Source organism: Microtus oregoni, unplaced genomic scaffold (genome assembly GCF_018167655.1).
Source record: "Microtus oregoni isolate MIOR12 unplaced genomic scaffold, Mior012 000018F_ref0000195, whole genome shotgun sequence".
NCBI classification, from domain to species: domain Eukaryota; kingdom Metazoa; phylum Chordata; class Mammalia; order Rodentia; family Cricetidae; genus Microtus; species Microtus oregoni.
Window position 1 is genome coordinate 3,314,287 of NW_024543077.1, and position 14,113 is coordinate 3,328,399.

The 14,113-nt window shown below is 43.8% G+C and overlaps 1 protein-coding gene across 2 annotated transcripts in view; it reads right to left on the reverse strand.

Annotated features, from left to right (window-relative positions):
• The window catches only part of LOC121458951 (DNA polymerase delta subunit 3-like), a 38,463-nt gene extending 25,133 nt beyond the window's left edge, over nucleotides 1-13,330 (reverse strand). For both annotated transcript variants that reach the window (XM_041668388.1, XM_041668387.1), the window contains exons 1-4: nucleotides 13,224-13,330; nucleotides 12,654-12,871; nucleotides 11,931-11,986; nucleotides 2,154-2,256 (exon numbers count right to left, since the gene is read on the reverse strand). In XM_041668388.1, the coding sequence (XP_041524322.1) occupies nucleotides 2,154-2,256; nucleotides 11,931-11,986; nucleotides 12,654-12,713 (219 nt within the window). In that variant the 5' untranslated portion in view covers nucleotides 12,714-12,871; nucleotides 13,224-13,330. The remainder of the gene's footprint in view (nucleotides 1-2,153; nucleotides 2,257-11,930; nucleotides 11,987-12,653; nucleotides 12,872-13,223) is intronic.
• Nucleotides 13,331-14,113: the final 783 nt, after the last annotated feature.

Consider the following 14,113-nt stretch of genomic DNA (forward strand, 5'->3'; position numbering starts at 1 on the left):
AAAAATGAAGCAGGGCAATAGCTTAGTTGGTAAAATGCTTGTCGTGCAAGCATGAGGATCTGAGTTCAGTTCCCAGTATCCATGTAAAAAGATGGGCACAGTAGGACCACTTATAATTCTAGTGCTGGGGAGACCAGGGCAGGAAGGGAGGATCCTGGAGGCCATTGGCCAGCCAGCTAGCCTAGTCAAGTCAGCAAGCTTTCAGGTCCCAGTGAGAGACCTGTCTCAAAAAAACAGAGCGGACAGTTCCTCAAGAATAATACCCAAGATTACTGTCTGGCCTTCACAGTTATGCACACACACGCATGCATACCTACACATATATGTATGCATGCACACATACACGTATCTGTACATACCTGCATGATCAATATATACAAACTAGACGTTCCTCAAAATGCCACATTCTGCATATTGCACACTCCTCATGACTTATGAGAAAAAGCATTAGGAACCAACCACTAAAACACTGAAGACTTGCACTTCAGCCTTAGGGCAGTAGTCAATTCACACCTAAGGAAATAATCTAGACAGGCAGGCAGTTCAGTATGGTCAAGTGCTCCTACGCTTGGGGCTACTGAAAATGCACAGGCCAACAGAGGACACGGCACCTTGTTGGTGCAATGGGCACTTGCCGAGGTGAAGATCCCAGCAAGTCCAGCATCAGAAAACTCAAGCCTGACAGACAGAAGATGCAGATTTTTGCTACCTTTTAGAATTTTATTTTATGCTTTTGAGAGATGTCTTATCCGGGTTGGCATCAAAGCCTTGACTCTTCTGCATTAACCTTACAAATGCTAGAATTATAAGCATGTACGACTACACTCAGCTTCAACAAATGTTCTTCAAAGAGGTCAGGTGTGGTGTTTACACCTTTCCAGCACTAGGCAGAAGCGGGTGGATCTCTATGAATATGGAGGTCAGTCTAGTCTACTAGCCAGGCTGCACAAGTGAGACCTGTCCTTCATAGAAAGACTCCAACTTAAAACTTGACTGTTTTGTAACCTCTGGTAAATTAATAAATTTGGTGATTTAAAAAAGTCATTCTCAACCAAAAACCATGACAAAAAAGCTAATGAGAACTTGTAATGAATGGACAGAACAATCTAACAGGGCCTAATTAGCATAATAAGAACCCACTAACCAGCAGTTCTCAACCTGTGGATTGCAACCCCTTTGGGGGTCACATATCAGATACCCTGTATATCAGACATTCATATTGTGATTCATAGCAGTAGCAAAATTACAGTTAGAAAGTAGCAATGAAATAATTTAGTAGTTGGGGGATCACCACAACATGAGGAACTGTACTAAAGGGTCATAGCATTAGGAGGGTTGAGAACCACTGCCTTAAACACTTGAGAGTTTCAAAAAGCATGTGCCCACCCCTGAGGAGGATATGAAGTCAGAAAGAGTTCAGCAGACCTGAGACTGCTTTGTGGTTGAGATGAAAAAGCAGCAGTACCCAAATGTTGGTGGACTAGGACAGAAGACGCTACACACACCAGCACAGACTGCCAGCTCACGCCTCTGGACTGCACCAGCAGCTAGCCTTCAGACCTATTCCCCACTAGTGGGCCACTCTGTGTGACCTATCAAAATGAGTGCTCAAATTAAAAATAAAGTCAACTAGTTTTTCTTTTTTCCTTTTTTAACACCTGAGTTTGTGGCTTGAAATTTAAAAAGGATGAAAATTAAAAAACCAGTGTCCTTATACATATTCAAGAGGAAAAAGATGTTCAAAGAACACTACTCTCTAACGTCTCGTTTCCTAGGTAACTAGCCAATAATGACAGTCACTTCATCACAGCCAAGATATCACCTAAACTTTCCTGAGTGTCAGATTAAGTTTACAATTTCTAAATATGCTGGGTGGTGGTGGAGCACGCCTTTAACCCCAGCACTCATGAGGCAAAGGCAGATGGATTTCCAAGTACGAGGCCAGCCTGGTCTACAGAGTGAGTTCCAGGACAGTCAGAGCTATACATAGAGATCCCGTCTCATAAATAAATAAATAAGTAAAAGAAAAATCAAAATACTCTCTTCAAGAGATACTTATAACTTCCACACCACTCAATCTTGGTTCTTCCTTCTGTTATTTCTAATACTGTTTATACCTCATACACACGTAGGCTTGTTACAAGAGAACTTACAGAATGTCCGTTCTGCATAAGGCTGCCAGACACCAAGTAGGTAACATGCAGCTGAGCTCCCGAATTTTCCTTCCGTTTCCTTTCAACATATTCATAGAGCATCCTGTTCCAAACAAGACAGAAATGATTCATTAATATGCATCTTCGCCTCATCAACTCTTAACTCATGACTTAAGTCATATATTTTTTACTTACTGAACAGGCAGACTTGTGAAAAACAACGGGTGGACTTTAGATGGAGCATGGGACTAGAGCCAACTTGTTTGAACTGGCTCAGTGACCAGGAAGTAACTGAGATAAATCTAGAAATATGCCAAGAGGGACAGAACCCACAGCCAAACAGTGGCAGTGATTAAGTAGCAGATACACAGGGAGTCACTATCTAGCTATGAGATCCAGAATAAAGTTTTCTAGCCTTCATATCCTGAGGCATAAAAGAGAAGTGCCATTACTACATGAGTAATTCTTATCATCTGAATCCATACACTGTACAAACTCTGTTCTCAAAAAAGCTGCGAGTCAGGGGGCTGGAGAGATGGCTCAGAGGTTAAGAGCACTGACTGCTCTTCCAGAGGTCCTGAGTTCAATTCCCAGCAACCACATGGTGGCTTACAGCCATCTATAATGAGACCTGGCGCCCCTTTCTGGCTTGCAGGCACATGTGGAAGGAATGATATACACATAATATAATAAATAAATAAATATTTAAAAAAAGCTGCGAGTCTGTATGTGCTTTTGGGGACAGAGAAGATCTGGGGTTCTTAGTAATCCTAAGAGATCACCATGTTGAACATGATGGCAAACATATGTCCACCTCTGACACTGCTGAATTACTTAGACTCATGTTTCTTGACTGTAGAATGTAGCAAGTGCTTACACCAGCCAGTATCTAAGTGTTCATTAACATGACACAGACACTGCCCATCAAAATCCCAGCAAAATTCTTCAGAGACCTCGAAAGAACAGTACTCAACTTCATATGGAAAAGCAAAAAACCCAGGATAGCCAAAAGAATCCTGTACAAAAAAGAACTTCTGGAGGCATCACAATCCCTGACTTCAAACTCTACTACAGAGCTACAGTACTGAAAACAGCCTAGTATTGGCATAAGAACAGACAGGAGGGGGGCTGGAGAGATGGCTCAGCGGTTAAGAGCATTGCCTGCTCTTCCAAAGGTCCTGAGTTCAATTCCCAGCAACCACATAGTGGCTCACAGCCATCTGTAATGGGGTCTGGTGCAGTCTTCTGGCCTGCAGGCATACACACAGACAAAATATTGTATACATAATAAATAAATAAATATTAAAAAAAAAAAGGACAGGAGGACCAATGAAACCAAATAGAAGACCCGGATATCAATCCACACATCTTCGAACACCTGATCTTTGATAAAGAAACAAAAAATATCAAATGGAAAAAAGAAAGTATATTTAACAAATGGTGCTCGCATAACTGAATATCAACATGTAGAAGAATAAAAATAGACCCATATCTATAAACATGCACAAAACTCAAGTCCAATGGATCAAAGACCTCAACATAAAGCCAGACATACTGAACCTCATAGAAGAGAAAGTGGGAAATACACTTGAACGCACTGGCACAGGAGACCTCTTCCTAATTATAACTCCAGTAGCACAGACACTGAGAGAAACAATTAATAAATGGGAAAACTGAAAAGCTTCTGTAAAGCAAAGGACACGGTCAACAAGACAAAACAACAGCCTACAGAATGGGAAAAGATCTTCACTAACCCCACATCAGACAGAGGTCTGATCTCCAAAACATACAAAGAACTCAAGAAACTGGTCATCAAAAGAACAAATAATCCAATAAAAAAAAAAAAATGAAGTACAGACCTAAACAGAAAACTCTCAACAGAGGAATCTAAAATGGCTGAAAGACACTTAAGGAAATGCTCAACATCCTTAGTCATCAGAGAAATTCAAATCAAAACAACTCTGAGATTCCATCTTACATCTGTAAGAATGACCAAGATCAAAAACACCGATGACAACTTATGCTGGAGAGGTTGTGGGGTAAAGGGAACACTTCTGCATTGCTGGTAGGAATACAAGCTGGTACAGCCCTTTTGGATGTCAGTGTGGCTGGTGATTTCTCAGAAAATTAGGAAACAACCTTCCTCAAGACCCAGCAATACCACTTTTGGGTGTATATCCAAAGGATGCTCAATCGTGCCACAAGGACATGTGCTCAACTATGTTCATAGCAGCTTTGTTTATCATAGCCAGAACCTGGAAACAATCTAAATGCCCCTCGACGGAAAAATGGATAAGGAAAATGTGGTGCATTTACCCAATGGAGTACTACACAGCAGAAAAAAATAACAACAGCTTGAATTTTGCAGGAAAATGGATGGAACTAGAAAACATCATTTTGAGTGAGGTAACCCAATACCTCACTCACATGTACTCACTCAAAAGTGGTTTTTTAAACATAAAGCAAAGAAAACCAGCCCACAAATCACAATCCCAGAGAACTTAGACAACAATGAGGATCCGAAGAGACTTACATAGATCTAATCTACATGGGAAGTAGAAAAAGACAAGATCTCCTGAGTAAATTGGAAGCATGGGGACCTTGCGGGAGGGTTAAAGGAGAGGGGAGGGGAGAGGTAGGGAGGGGAGCAGAGAAAAATGTAGAGCTCAATAAAAATTTTAAAAAAAGGGACAAGACACACATTAAATGCAGAAATGCTTAGAGAAAAATCTTTACTCACTTTTATCCCAAACACCTAAAAACCCTAAAAGCTGGCTCTCCACAATACCTAGTCTAATGATAAGGTGATGCACATCATTTGTCTTTAAGAAATATTTAGCGAATTAGAGAACAAAAGGAAATATTTAGCGAGCTTCTACAACACACCACACTTTAGTCAACAACAGCCAGAGGCTCAGAAGTTCTGAGAGCTTTGAACCCTGGGGTGTGAGTGTGTGTGGGGGGGGGGGAGGCAGGTGGAGCTCTGTGAGTTTAAGACCAGCCTGAGCGGAGTGAACTCCAGGTCACCAGGAGCGGCATGGTAAGATGTGGTCTGGAGAGGGGGGTCACAGAAACCCTCAACCTCAAGGTTGACGGCTCTCTTCCTGCACCTGCCCCAGGTGATTCCCAGTTCCTGTGCCTGCCTTTCCTTACTGTTGATGCTGTCTTCAGCTATCTTCTTCCTCTATTTTAGTATGACCAGCCGCCCCTTAGCCTGCACCTATGGTTTCCTGAGACATGGAATATGGTTGGTCTCCCCACAGTATTCTCCATGATCTATTTTATACAAGTCCATGGCTTCATTTTTCCCTGATGACATCACCATTTGTTCAAACCGCCTTAGCCAGAAATCTGGGAATCATTACCCTTTACTTCTCCTTATGCAATGGGTGCCAAGTCTCATTAGCTCTCCCTCCCAACTAATTCTTGACTCTACTCGCTCCGAACCTCGACTAGACTTTCTCAATCCAAGTGTCAACTGAACTCTCTTCTCACCATCATTACCTGTGAGGCTGTCATAGTAAATTTTAAAATGCAAGTTAAAAAAAAAAGATTAAAAAAAATCACAACTTTACTGAGCGGCCACTTGTGTTCTAAGCAGTGAACAAAGGGTCAAAGCTCAACCCCTTAGGACTGTTCACCTCTTTCCCTGAGTCAGAGATCTGTTTACCTGTTTCAATCCTAGGGAGGCAGAAGAAATCAGATCTCTTTGAGTTCAAGGCCAGTGTGGCTCACACAGAGAATTCCAGGCCAGCCAGGGCTGTAAAGGTCTAATTCCTCATCAAGACAAAAGCTGAGGACTACCTCCTACTTCCTGCCTTCCCTAACACAGCCCGTCTAACAGAGCACCTCTGCCAAGTGTGACACCTAAGCTACACTCAACCTGTTTATGTGGCTGCCTTTCCCACTACACCATCAGTTCTGAAGGCTGTCCCGTCTTCTGCCAGTTTCGTGGCTTCTTCCACCTGTTCTCTCAAGTCTCCCCCACTGCAGTGACTACGTCAGAAGGGGCGGTGGACTTGACTGTTATGTTAATTAGAATCATGCAGTACAAGACCAGACAGGCAAGTACCACGCCCCAGAGCTCTGGAGTGCTTCAGCCATGCAGTCTTTTCTCCACAGCTCTTCATCTTGTCTATGGCAGCAGTCAGTGCCCTCTGCATAGGTTTCCCAGTTTTTTTATTAGTTTTTTTCTCACTTGTTTTTTGTTTTGTTTTCTTTTAAATCTATTTCCCTTTCTACTGAGAAATTCACAATAAGCCCTTAAAAAAGCAATTTACACATACTTTAATGTTTGTCTCATTTAAGAAAGCCAAGCACTCTATTTCTAACAACATGTGAAATAATTTTTTAATAATGATTTATTTGTATTGTTATGTACATTGTACTGCAAGTATGTCTGTGTGAGGACGTCAGGTCCCCTGGAACTGGAGTTACAGGCAGTTATGAGCTGTCATGAGGGTGCTGAGAATTGAACCCAGGTCCTCTTGAAGAGCTGTCAGTGCTCCCAACCTCCGAGCAATCTCTCCAGACCCTGTGAATGATCTTTTTTTTTTTTCTTTCCAAGACAGGGTTTCTCTGTGTAGCTTTGGAGATTGTCCTGGAACTCACTCTGTAGACCAGGCTGGACTTGAACTCAGAGATCCACCTGCCTCTGCCTCCCGAGTGCTGGGATTAAAGATGTGCACCACCATGATCTTAAAAATGAGTGACACAACATGACTTCCTGAAGAATATATTTCCTACACATATGATCAATTACAACTTCCCCTTATCAGTTCTAATCATAATTTCCCCCAGAACTAAGTCAATTTTAGTCCTCCATAACATTTTCACAATCTGAAATTATCTTGTTTAATTCAATGAGAAAGAATATTGTCTGTCAGACACAAAGACTAAGATAATACTTTTAAAAAGTAAGAACTGAAAACAACACTTTTCTGTTGTTTCTTTTTGTTTTTTGAGGCAGGGTTTCTCTTTGTTGCCCTGGCTGTCCTGGAACTTGCTCTGTAGACCAGGCTGTCCTTTAACTCAGAGATCCACCTGCCTTTGCCTCCTGAGTGCTGGGATAAAAGGCGTGCGCCACCATACTTTTTTGTTTTACACTTTCTTGTATTTTTGATTGTGTGCCTAGCCTCTAACGGCTGAGTCATCTCTCCAGTCTAAACATGGCTGAAACAGCATCTCCTAGCCTACCTGCTGTTCTACATTTTCTTATTGAGAGGTGGAGCCCAGCACTGAATCAGGAAGGACAACTGAGGCACTGCTGGCATGTGATGCAAATCAGAACGGGGAGTGGTTTCTGTTGTGTTACAGCCCAGAGGGGCTGTGCAAGAAATCTGACTGCTTAAAGACACCATGCTGCAAGGAAGCCTAGCCATACAGGCAGATCATCAGAACACAGCGACGGTTCAGCTGACAAACAGCATTAACTGTCAGACATACAAAAAGATGAATGAAGGGCTGGAGAGATGGCTCAGCGGTTAAGAGCACTGCCTGCTCTTCCAAAGGTCCTGAGTTCAATTCCCAGCAAATACATGGTGGCTCACAACCATCTGTAATGAGGTCTGGTGCCCTCTTCTGGCCTGCAGGCATACAAGCAGACAGAATACTGTATAAATAATAAATAAATAAATATATTTAAAAAAAAAAAAAGAATGAAGATGACCAGGCTTCAGTCACTGACACTGCCCAAATAAGGCCCCAGAAACCACAGAGCTAATACAGACTATTCCCACTGTGCCCTGTCCAAATTTCAGAATCTATTTGTGTGAGAAAATGGCTATTTTTGCCACTAAACTTTGGGCCAGTTTGTTACACATTCATATAATCAGAACAGTGACAAACTTCATCAACAATCAAATTAGCTGTGGTTCAAACACCATCAAGAATGTGCACAGACAACCTGCAGAACAGAAGTCAATACATCTCTAGTGTTTTCTCGTTTTCAGTACTCTGTTACAACCTTGGAGCTAGGAAACTAGTATATCATATAATGGAATTATTATTTGGCCATAAAAATAAATTAGGCACCACAAAGCCTGGAAAACCTTTGAGAACATATTAAAAGAAATCAGACAAGTATACTATGATTTATATACACTATGTATATTATATATGTAATATATATACACATATATATCACACACAGACATAAAAATATTTTATAGACAGAAAGAATGGTTGTCTAGGAAAGGTGAGTTGATACAGAGGTTTAAAAAACACTGACTGAGCAGGGCGGTGGTGGTGCACACCTTTAATCACAGCACTTGGGAAGCAGAGGCAGGCGGATCGCTGAGTTTAAGGCTAGCCTGGTCTACAAAATGAGTTCCAGGACACAGAGAAACCCTGTCTCAAAAAGCAAAAACAAAACAAAACAAAAACCAGTAATCATTAACAGTTAACGATTCATTTTGGACTGGTGAAAATACTCTAAAATTGCTGTGGTTGCAACAGAAGGAAAAAGTACCACATGGCATTTTAATTTGCATTCAGCTTATCACTAGTGATGCAAAGTATGTCAGGGCTGTTTCCAATTTGTTTGCTTTTTAATGCTCATGAGTGAGTCATGTATATCTGTGCAATGCACGCAAGCAGTGCTCTTGGAGGCCAGAGATGTGGGATCCCCTGGAACTGGAGTTACAGATGGTTGTGATTTGCTATGTGGATGCTGGGAGTTACTGCATCCGGGTCTCTGGAAGAGCAGTCAGTGCTCTTAACTGATGAACCACCTCTCTAACCCCTCTGGTTATATTTTGAATGGTTCAAAACTTTTCATCATGCTTCTGCTGGGTTGCTTATGTTTTACTAAGTGGGATGATGTCTGAATTGGCATTAAATGTCTTTCCTGCTTTGAACAGGTAAAAAACAAACAAAAACTGATGGTGGTGAGAGCTGTACAACTCTGTGAAAACACTAAAAAACATTAAATTGTATACATTCAATGGTAGTTCAAATATATTTTATAGAACTAACAGCAGTGTGACAGTATTACAGATTAGAGAAAAAAATGTTACACATGAAATCCTAATTGAAACCAGAAGGTAAAAACTAGAAAGGAACATTCCAGGAACCTAGGCTGAGAATGAGTTTAGCATACCTGCTGAAAAGCATGTGTACTGAGACTACAGGAAGGGAGGTATGGAGCATGAGATGAAGTCGGTACACAGGCAGCAGCCAGACGGTTGCTAAGGCTAGAATTTGTCAAGCGCATCTTGGAGTCTATTAGGTGAGTATAGCAGCAGTTGCTTCACTGCCTAGTCAGACCCTTACCATTGAACAGAATACGGCACGGCACTCAACGCCTTTAATCCAGGCGGAGGCAGATCTCTGAGTTCAAAGTCCTGGCCAACCAGAGCTACACAGCAAGGCCCTGTTTATAGCAGACAATAAATAAAGCTCTTATATGTGTCCATTCCCAAAGTTATTGCAGCTCTTAGGTTTGGGTCAAAGCTGACCTTAGGCAGTATTGGTAAAAACAGGTCTAAACCTGGCTCCGAACTAACACTGAAAGTGTAACCATCACAGCTAAAATCAGTCTCCTACACCCATAGAATGTTAGATCAAATAAAGCCCAACTGACCTGCTCTAGAGTGCAGGGCTTTCTAAGACATGCACCATGTCAGCATGGCTCAAAAAAACTCCAACCACTGACGGAACAAATAAAAATCAGACCACCCAGGAGCAGGACAAACTAAACAGGCATTTAACCCATGCATGATTTCTCAAATGGTTAACCCATCCTTCCTCTTGGGATTTAGACAGCATTCTGTTCTTCTGTAGATCAAAACATTGTAACATTGATTTCAAAGTTGCCATTTTTATTTTGGCCTCAAGTCAGACCTGTTTTAACAACAACAACAAAGATGCTGCAGAAGGCAAGAAGGGCAGTGCTCTGGCTATCCTAAGCACTCTTTTTACTTTCACTTAAATAATCTAGTATCGGGCTGGAGAGATGGCTCAGCGGTTAAGAGCATTGCCTGCTCTTCCAAAGGTCCTGATTTCAATTCCCAGCAACCACATGGTGGCTGACAACCATCTGTAATGAGGTCTGGTGCCCTCTTCTGGCCTGCACACAGACAGAATATTGTATGCATAATAAATAAATAAATATTTTTAAAAAAATAATCTAGTATCTTTCTAAACTACATTTAATTAGTGTGTGTGCGTACACACATGCAACAGCTCGTGGGTGGAGCTCAGAAGATCACCTGTTCTCTCTGCTGTCTAATCCTCAGATTTGAACTTGGCCATCACGCTCAACAGCAAGCACCTTTGCCCACGTGTGCCAGCTCGTTGGCTCTAGTTCTCACGCCCTATACTATCAGACAGCTGATGTCAAACACGTGTTGGCTCTAGTTCTCACACCCTATACTATCAGACAGCTGATGTCAAACACGTGTTGGCTCTAGTTCTCACGCCCTATACTATCAGACAGCTGATGTCAAACACGTGTTGGCTCTAGTTCTCACGCCCTATACTATCAGACAGCTGATGTCAAACACGTGTTGGCCTCTGTCATAGCTTCAGTTGTCAACTCAGCACACTCAGAAACAGGTGACCCAAACTGAGGGCCTGCGGGCATGTCTGGGGGGCGTCTGATGTAGGCGGGCCCAGCACACAGTGGGCAGATGGTCCTGAGGTGTATAAGCAAGCAGAACGAGCCCAAAGAGAGCAAGCCGGTGAGCCCTGCCTCTTCATGTTTCTGTTTCAGTCCCTGCCCTGTAAGACAAACTCTCTCCTCCCCACGTTGGTTTTAGTCAGTGTTTTATCACAGCAACAGAATCTTTATGAGAATGTGGGCTAAAGTCAGGCCTAACGAACACATGAAGATCTAAGATCTAATGCAGCAGACGCACGAATCTGAGCTATACACAGGAACGGTTGACCCATCTGATAAAACTGTCGCTGTGATAAAAGACCATGACAAGAACAACTGTTGAAGTCAAGAGTTTCTTCGGGAGTACAGTTCCAGAGGTGTAAGAGTCCGTCATGGGAGGTGTGACAGGCAAGGGAGGTCGAGCAGGAAGCCAAGAGTTCCTATCTTCAACGCAAACATAAACACAAAACAGAGAGTGAACATGCCATGGGAAAGGACTAGAAACACTCACAGCTTGCCTCCAGTGAGGCGCTTACTCCAGCAAGGCTGTACCTAAACCTCCCCAAACAGTGCCACCGGCTGGGGACCAAAAGCTCAAATATATGAGCCAAATCAATACACGGAGTGATGTTAACCAGGGGCCAAAGTCTGGAAAAAAAAAAACTCCAGCAAAATTATCACCACACATTGTGCACAAGTCCAGTGAACTAAAAGAGAGGAAAAACAGGGCTGGGGAAATGGCTGAGTCAAGCACTTCCCACGCAAGCTCGAGGATCTAAGTTCAAATCTCCAAACCCACACAAAGCTGGGTAAGGTAGCACCGCTCTCCTGTGGTGAGAGGGAGGCCAGGGAGGCCGACAGAAGGAGCCTCAGAAGTTTGCTGGCCAACCAGTCTGGTGTACGCAGAGAACAAGTTGGAAAGGGAGGAACGGAGCCCAAGATCATACTGACCTTCCCTTGTGCTCCGTGGCCTCTGGGCATTCGCGTTCACATACACAAGCACGCGCACACATACGTGTGCACACACACACTCAATACAAAACAAAGACAAAAATGATATTCTTTTCTATTAGCCCGGGGGCGTGGGGAGCGGTTCAAACCTAAGAGTTCTACAAGCGTTAAAAACAAAATGAAAGAAAACTCCAACATCATTAAAATTAGCAGTAAATGGGACTTACTGTTTTGCCTGGTTAACATGAACTCCTAGCGTATAGCTTAGCCATTTGTAGGTGACCTGAAAAAGAAAGAACAGCTTTTAAGGCTTTTTCAGACGATTCCAGGGTACAGGTAAGTGCCTAGAGTCTGCGCCTAAAGATTCTTGTTCTAGGATGATTATGTCCTGTAACATATTTGTGACAAATAAGACTAAGATACTTATTTTACAAATATTAAGATGTTTCATATTGATTGATCGGTACCAAACTGTGTCCCCCTGGGCTCACGAGGGCAAAGACCTTGATCTTTCCTGATCTTTACACCAGCCCAGAGAGGCGGGTCCTGTTGCTTTCAGTATTTAAATATCCCGGAAGAGAAAACGTTTCCTGGACGATAAACCACCAGGAGTCGGTAGCCCAGAAAGACGTCGTGTCTCCTGCACCGCACACTCGGGGCTGGAGGGACCCACCACCCGACAGGGCATGGGGAGGAGGCCTCACGAGCCCGGCCAACTTCCCGGGCTCCGCGCCCAGCGCCCCTCTCGCACGCCCGGGGCCCGCGGACTTCGGAGCCCGCGAGAGGCTCTGCCCGCCGGGACTGTCTCCCCCACGGCTGCGTCGCGGTGCCCGTGCCCGTGCCCGTGCCCGCTCGGCAGGTCCCCCAAGCACAAGCACCCAGTCGAGACCCCCGCGCCCTGGCAGGCCCAGGGCCCCTCGCATCCGCCTCCCCCGGTCCCAGCTCCTCACGATCTTGTTCTGGTCCGTGACGAACTCGTCTATGTTTTCCAGATACAGCTGTTCCGCCATGGTGGTGCAGCTCCGAGCCCCTTGCTCAGACACAGCCGCAGCTCCCGCCGGCGGGAAACGGATTCGTTCACTCCCAGGTCGCGGGTCGTCTCCCAAGGCAACGAGGCGACGCGCTACGGCAGCAGACGAGGGACAGACTACTGAGAGTCAGCCCCGGGCTGATGTAGAGGAAACTGGGTTTAGACCGGAAGTGAAGGGTGCGCGCTTGGTTGTCTGAGTGCACCTGGGAGCTTTCCAATCTCTCCTTTGTCAGTAAGACTTTTGCTGACTCAGGACCATATATGTCACCCCTCTGAGCAAGAGTTTTTCCGCTTGGAAAGTGAGAAGAATACCTTTTGCTGTCTAGCAGTGAAATTCAATGGTGGCTCACTTTCCCAATTGGGTTTCATTCCTAATGCCTAGGAGGGGGTGGTGTGAACTAAACTCTTGCAAAGAAGCCACGTCTGCGGAGACTGCTGGACTGATGTGCTGTGGAGAGATTGGAATGTTGCCGGTCCAGAGGCTAATTACCTTATCTTGAGCTAATTCTAGCCCTCTTCTGTAACAGAATCACCACCTTGTGACTTCATGGATAGGAACCTTTCGGAACCTATTAATTTAGCAGACTACTGGCTTCCGCCAACCTAAAAAACGAAGAAGGTCATCAGATAGCATCTTGTCCTCTGGGAAAACTTCCCCCATACGGATGTATCCACCTTTCTGAATGTATTTTAAACCTGCCTTGCTTTGTGTCTTTCATTGCTCCGAAGAACTATAAAACTTCATGAAGCTGCTTCCACATTGGAACGTGGAGTGTGGGGTAGCCAAGCCATGGTCACTTAAAATAGCTCCTTTTAAGCATAAAGATTTGTTTTTTTGTTTTTGTTTTTTTTGTTTGTTTGTTTTGTTTTTTTGTATTTCGAGACAGGGTTTCTCTGTAGCCTTGGTGCCTGTCCTGGAACTAGCTCTTGTAAACCACGAGGGCCTCGAACTCACAGAGATTCGCGTGCCTCTTCCTCCCGAGTGCTGGGATTAAAGGCGTGTGCCACCAACGCCCAATTTAAGCTTAAAATTTTAAATTTAAAAATTCCCGGGCTGAGAGCTGGCTCATTGGTTAAGAGCACAGGCCGCTCTTCCAGAGGTCCTGAGTTCAATTCCCAGCAACCACATGGTGGCTCACAACCATCTGAAATGAGATCTGGCGCTGTCTTCTGGCGTGCGGGCATACATGGAGGCAGAATGTTGTATACATAATAAAAATAAACAAATAAATCTTTAAAAAAAACCCTTTAAGATGAGAGCTATGGTTTTTGCATCAACAATGAGGTAAATAGAGTGCCCCATCCTTGCCATTTGATACCTGTATTCAACAACAACAAAAATTAAATGGATATTCTGTTCTAAGTGCTTCTCCTCCAGCA